At 49.9% G+C, this 6,496-nt stretch overlaps 1 protein-coding gene across 1 annotated transcript in view; it reads right to left on the bottom strand.

The window, feature by feature from the left end:
• Nucleotides 1-1,082: 1,082 nt before the first annotated feature.
• Nucleotides 1,083-6,496, bottom strand: part of TMPRSS6 (transmembrane protease, serine 6) — a 17,161-nt gene continuing 11,747 nt past the window's right edge. The window contains 6 exon segments of the mRNA XM_009868707.1: nt 1,083-1,241; nt 1,933-2,069; nt 3,317-3,588; nt 4,565-4,733; nt 5,843-5,959; nt 6,462-6,496. The exon segment at nt 6,462-6,496 is cut by the window's right edge and continues 19 nt beyond it. Of these exon segments, the coding sequence (XP_009867009.1) occupies nt 1,083-1,241; nt 1,933-2,069; nt 3,317-3,588; nt 4,565-4,733; nt 5,843-5,959; nt 6,462-6,496 (889 nt within the window).

Here is a 6,496-nt window from a genome sequence, read left to right as displayed (position 1 = left end):
CAGCTGAGGGAGGACAGGGGTGTGGAAACTTTTGCCAGTTGCCAGTGCCAGGACTGGAATTTGGTCAAAAAGATACAAACTTCAAGATAATTTTAAACGGAATAAAGAGAACTAGAGCCACAAAAGCCCTCAAATTAATTTTATTTCTAATTTCAGAGAGCAGCCCTTTTGTATAGTTACATACAAACACACATATATATGTATACCTTTAGTAGAAAAAAAGCCAAACCCATAGCTGTCACTGTTTAAGCACGGTGCCCTGAAGCCTTCTCTTTCACCTCCTGGATTATCTGAGTTAGGAGGTGGAAGCAGTTGAGATGCCCTCATGTTAGAGGTACTTAAAAAGGCTGAGGAAAGGGAGTGGAAGGCTGCTCCAATGTTTTTAGTGAGGGCTGGGGCCTTTCCCTGAGGAAAGCACAGCAGCGGAGGCTGGGTGCTGCTCTGGCACAGAAGCAGGACACGCGCTTGGGGGTGTGATGGTGGACTCGTGCCTGGGAGTCAGTGAGACGTGAAGAGTTGCCTGGCTGAGCTGAGCAGCACACTGGCTAAGAAAAGAAGCAATTAGGGAGATGGAAGAGGAGGAGTGATGGGAGGGGAAGGGGGAAGAAGGATGAGCAGCAGGAAGGAAGAGGGAGGAAGATTGATTTCACAGTTACTGGAATCTTTAACTACATCAGTCACATTTTCTTTCAGCAAATGTTCCAGCATAAGATTGTGGCTGAATCACATGGTTCATGGAAAGTTCAACTCTCCTTATTCCTTTTATCAGAAACCATTAACTTGAGACTGTTGCTGTGTGTTGTGTCATTGTCATCCCCCCTAAGTCTTTTGGATAGGTGTCCTAAAAGCACTGTGGGAAGCTCCCTGGGAAGCACTGAGGGGGAAGGGGGTCTGCCTGCTTTTCTCTACAATCCCTACAGCAAGTTTGTTTTGTTTTTTTTTAACCCTGCTCAGGAGAGCATCATGAGTATGACAACATCCCACACAGAAACTCTTTTTCTCTGAAAGGCAAATGAACAAGATCAGGAATGAGTGCCATATGAACATAGGTCTGATGGGGAGAAGTCAGTGATGTACTTTTCTCAGCTCATAGTTTGGTTCATCCAGCCCAGCACTTGAGTGATCCTGGTGTATACTCCATAATGATCCGGACGTGCACATCCCATTCCCCAGCTGACCAAACCAGCCAGAAACCACCTGCCACTGGGTTCCTTGCAGGCCAGCGGACCTCCAGAATCACCCTAGAGAAAGGGAAAGAAAAATGGGTTGATGGTGATCCACCACCTTCTCGTGCTGGATGATTACACTGGTTTTGGGTCCCTCTACGCAGATTCCTGTGCCCCTCAACTCATGCCTGGGGCATCTGCAGCATTCCTTGTACCATAGGCAGATGTCAAAAAACAGTCTCCAGTGCAAATATCTGACCCACTATCACTTTCCTTCATCATGCAAATTCCTCCCCCTTAGCCAGGTCCCAAGAAGCTGACAGCTGTATTATTTCCTTCTGCTATGTGTGGCATTTCCAAATATGTGGAGAGTAAGGAAGGTGTAATTTAACTGGTTACCCAGAAGGATGGGAGACAGAGGAATTCCTTGACATTGATGGTAATGAAGGAACAGACAGGTGACTGTGTGTGACAGATGATAAAGAGGCTGAGGGGATAAGGGATTGATGTAGACATGTGGCTTAAAAGTGGGAGGTAGAGAGTGGAGAATGGACTTTAAGCATGTTTGGATCCTGTCTGAGGCAAAGATTTTGAGAAGAAGTGGTCCTGAGAGCTGCTGTTGGCCACTTAGATCAGGGGAAGTGTGAGGGGAAGTTGGATGTTTCCCATCTTTTGACCCTCATTTCAGGCTATGGAGTACATTTGGGAGACCCGTGACACACCCTACCTCCTGTAGTCAACCCTGATCCCACAACTCCTCTCTCACCTGGCAGGCATCTTTCTTGCCCTTGTGATACCCGGCACACAACATCCTGGGAGAAATCATGTAGTGGTAGGCCTCACTGCAGATGTCCTGCTGGATGAGCTGCACGTCCACCTTCTGCAGAATATTGCTGATGTGCCCTGAGGGGTAGACCACCAAAAGTAGCACAAGTGCACAATGGTGCAGCTTCCCACCATTTACCGTGATCCCCCAGCCCATGCCCATCTCACTGAATGTTGAAAGCTGCCATCTGAATTTCTATTCTGATCTCTACTGGCATCACAGTCTCTGACTTTCAGCAGACCACTTCACCTGCATGGAAGGAGTAACATTACCCTTCAGTCCCTTTCCTTAAAGGGTTATTTTTTGGGTACTTTGGCTTTTGGTACAAGGGGAATTCTGGTTTGGGGGAACTCTGTCAGAGTTTTGGGTTTGCTTCTCACTGAAACGATGTTAAGCTCTTCCAGCTAAGTATGCAAACCAGGAGTGTCCAGCAAACCCCTGAGTGTTTCAATTCAGGAAGCAGCTGGAGCAAGTGTATGAGCAAGTGAAGACCGTAAGCTGGCCTGCGTGACCACATACATGTTCCTGGGCCGTGCACATCTGGAGAACAGCTTGGACCTGTTTTGCTATGAGGAGGGAACATGAAGGTTCCACCCCAATGCAGCTGAATTCTTACTTGCAAAACAGAATGGACTCGTCCATATCACCCCATGGGAACAGGTCTTGGCCCATTGTGTTTTCCAGAAGTGTATGGGTGCTATGTGGTCAAAATTTTCAAGTGGTGCCAGGCTGCTTGTTAACAATTACTGGTGTGACTCTCAGGGGACCTTTCACTGCTTCCACTGAATTTACTAGTACAGGTGTTGCTGGTGAGACTCAGGTCCTTGGCATGGGGAAAATGTTGCTGCAGGGGCCATACATAGGTGTCCTCAGAAGACCCAGTCCCAGTCTAATAAAGAGTAAGGTTTTTATCTCAACTCTCTCTGGTCAGGCACCGTCCCTAGAGAGTGACTCAAAAGGATCCCACATATCTACGTAAGCATCAGGTTGGGCTTTGGGACTGGGGCTACTGGGGCATCTTGTGACCAGGGCTAAATAGCCACTAGATAGACCCTAATTCCTCAGGGGCTGTTCTGGTTTTTGGACTAAGGACCACATGGTGTCCCCATATAGATGACCAGACTCTTATGTCTGCCTCTCTGAATGAGGTTTCAAGGCACTCAGCAGATAGCTTTGGCCAACCTGTGAGCCACAATCAAAGGGCGTGATGGAGGCATAATGCTTTGGGGTGAATAGAAGCCTTTTCTGCCTGCCCCACATCTGAACCTATGTGTCCTCCTTGGCTCTGCTACAGTAGGCCATCAGCAAAGACCTTTTCACCTACCGCCTTCCTTGAGGGCTCCCCAGCCAGTGATCCAGCAGTGAAGGCCAGGCTCAAAGAGGTGAGAGGGAGCAGGCAAGCAGATAGGCTGGATTAAGGGTGAGATGATCACAGGATGGTCCAGCTGGAGCAGGGCCACGTCATAATCATGGCTGTCCTCCTCATAATAAGGGTGGAGGAATAGGCGGATGACCTTGAAGGACACCTCTATGTGGCTGGTGGTGTTCTGCAAATATTTGCCCAAGTAAACGGTCCAGATGGAGGCGGAGGCCAGTCTGTAGGATGCAGCAGAGAAGATAAGTCATCACATGAACATCGTTCTGATGGGCAGAGCCTGGCTGTTTATGTGGCAGTCTTCTGAGGAGTTTGATGTGGATGATCATCCCCCTCAGAGGGGCCTCTTTCTTTATTTGTCTGCTAATTTCAAGAAACTAGGTGGGACATGTCTTTGATGTCTTGACATACCTGTACAATGGGACCAAATTTAGACAGAAATGCAAACACCTGGCAGCTTGCTCATATTTGCTTATTTTCTTAGCCAAGTGGGCTAGAAGGTGTAGGTAGGTTAGGCAAGTAAGTGGGGCTGGTCTTGTGCCAGTCATTGTGACAGGGCAGAGAGCAAGACCTGAGCTGGTGAAACAAAGCTGCAAGGAAAGGAGACATGGAGAAGAGGAGAAAGCTCTGAGAAATTCTAACAGGGATTGAAGTGGACCTTCTTCCTCCTTCTCATTTCTTCCCAGTTTGAAAGAATGAGTGAACCTGCCTTGATACTGCCACTGTTTTGGTATGTACACTGGGTGGAAGGAATGGGGGAGAGACTGTGTTTTCACCTGAAAGAGTAAGCCCTAGGGGTCAGCAGCATGACACCCAAACAGCATCCTCTGCAGGCAGTGCTGTCCTGGCCCCACCCTAGGAGATGCTGACACCTTCATGGTTGTGACAGCAGAGGGACAAGCCAGAGCCAAAGCAAAGATGGAGCTATAAAGTGTCTCCCACTAACATTGCCCTCACAAAGCTGCTCTGTGAATCCCAGTACTGCCCCTTTTCCCCTGCATGCACATCCAAATCCCAGTGCATGGATCCATACTCCTTTCTCCACCTCCAAGACACAGAGAAGCATGGCACAGCTGCCAGCTGAGGAGAGCGGCTGCCCCATGACGTTTTCACAAGCTGGATGATCCTTCCATCATGCATGAAGTGAAAAGCAATGCAAATCCTTCTCCTGTCCAGCAACCTCCCCTCTCCATTTACCTCTCATCCTGGAAGCAGTGCGCGGCTGAGACCACCCAGCGATCGGCAACAAGTGTTCCCCCGCAAATGTGGCGTCCCCGGACTTGCAGGCTGGCCTGCCATGGCCATTCCCCTTCCACTGAATTCGCACCACCCACGATCCTGCTGAGAGGGGCTTGCAGCCCACAGTCTGAGGAAGAGGAGACACAGCAGGCATTTCAGGGGAGGAAGGGAACATGATATACTCTGCCTGTCCTTTCTTTTCTACTTAATTGACTGGAGAGTTCGACCCCTAATCCCTTGCCTTAGCCAGCCAGCAGATGCTTTACTCCCCTGAGGTACACGTTAGACTTCCCAATTCTTCTGCATTGCTCACTAAAGTACAGCCAGGTCCTTGAGCAGAAGCAATCCCACAAATGAGTTTACCTTTACATGAGGAAGGAACAACCCAGACTGTTTTTCCCAGCATATTTTTAATGTGCACTACAGGGACTTTACTTCAGTACATGGAAGGTTTGATTGGGCAGGGCCAGCTTGATTGGCAGATCATCTAGTGTTGACTAACCAGGTGGTTTTACCTAAATGTGTATCCCCAAGTTTTAAAGTTCCACAACCCATTGCTTTCAGTATGGGTTTCAGCGATCCGTTGGATCACTCGATTTTCCTGGAGGCTGGTCTAGGACAGGTCTAATGAGCACTCTGTCCCAGTGCCTGCCCCCATTGATGCCTGCACAGCCTTACCCCGCCTCCAGCTGAAGCCTGGGGATGCCTTTGGGGCAGCACACCCTGTCTGTGCTGCCGGCTGTCCTGGCAGAGAACCCTTACAGTCATTCCCTTTTGCTGCCCACCAAGGCTCCAGAAAAACTGGTCAGCAAAATCAAAACACAAGCTCTCTCCCTGCCAGTGCCCACGCAAGCATGGGTGATTTCCCTGGCTGGAGCCTTGTAGGATGGCATTACTTCACAGAAGCCAGCACAGTGGTCTAGCCAGCAGCCTGTGAGTAGGACCTGGCCTGTGAGACATGTCTATCTGGCTTGATGCCTCTGCCTGAAGGAGATGGGGAGCAGCTGTCCAAAGACCAAACGCTGCTCACAGCTCCACACGGAGAGTTGGCTCCTTGCCGCTGCCACTGCAGGGTGGAGCAGTGGCTCTGCAGTCAAGGGGCTGGGGTAGGGAGAAGGTGGTGGAACAAGGGAGGGTCAGTGCTTAGGCTGTTATGATGTGGGGAAAAGAGGGTGACTTGCAGCTACATGGCATCCTGAACCTGCCTGGCTGACACACAGCTGAGCATTTCCTCACCACAGCGCTTCTCATCTGACAGGTCCTTGCAGTCTGCAGTGGTGTCACACAGCGGGTTGGGTTTCTTCACACAGGTACCATCTTCACAGCGGTAGGTGAAAGGACCACAGGGGATCCCTGCAAAGAGGAAGGGGAGCTGAGGCTGAGGGAGAGTGGCAGGTTGGAGACGCAGCCTGGAGTCACAGAATCATAGAATCACAGAATGGCCTAGGCTGGAAGGCACCTTAGAGATCATCTAGTCCAACCTCCCTGTCATGGGCAGGGACGCCTCTCAACTAGATCAGGCTACTCAAGGCTCCATCCAACTTGGCCTTGAACACCTCCAGGGAGGGGACAGCCACAACATCTCTGGGCAATTTATTCCAAAGTCTTGCCGCCCTCGTACTGAAGAATTCCTTTGAGTGGAGGGGAAAAAGGCAACCGACAGCTTAGGGGAATTCCATAAATGATGACAAGGACTTTCCTGAGCAGGTTACAAACACAGCAAACATTGTGAAGAGGTCAGGTACATTGACTCCCAGCTGGTGCCCTTACTTCACAAGAGGGAAGCAGGCTACTGACAGCCTCAGCTTCAGCATAGGGGAAGGTGTTGGTCAGCCCAATGAGGTCTCCTCCCTACCTCCACTGCATTGCTCCTCATCACTCCCATTGACA

This window comes from Apaloderma vittatum, unplaced genomic scaffold, assembly GCF_000703405.1.
Source record: "Apaloderma vittatum isolate BGI_N311 unplaced genomic scaffold, ASM70340v1 scaffold8324, whole genome shotgun sequence".
NCBI classification, from domain to species: Eukaryota; Metazoa; Chordata; class Aves; order Trogoniformes; family Trogonidae; genus Apaloderma; species Apaloderma vittatum.
The sequence above is the reverse complement of the archived record's forward strand: the minus strand, read 5'-3'. Positions and strand labels throughout refer to the sequence as shown.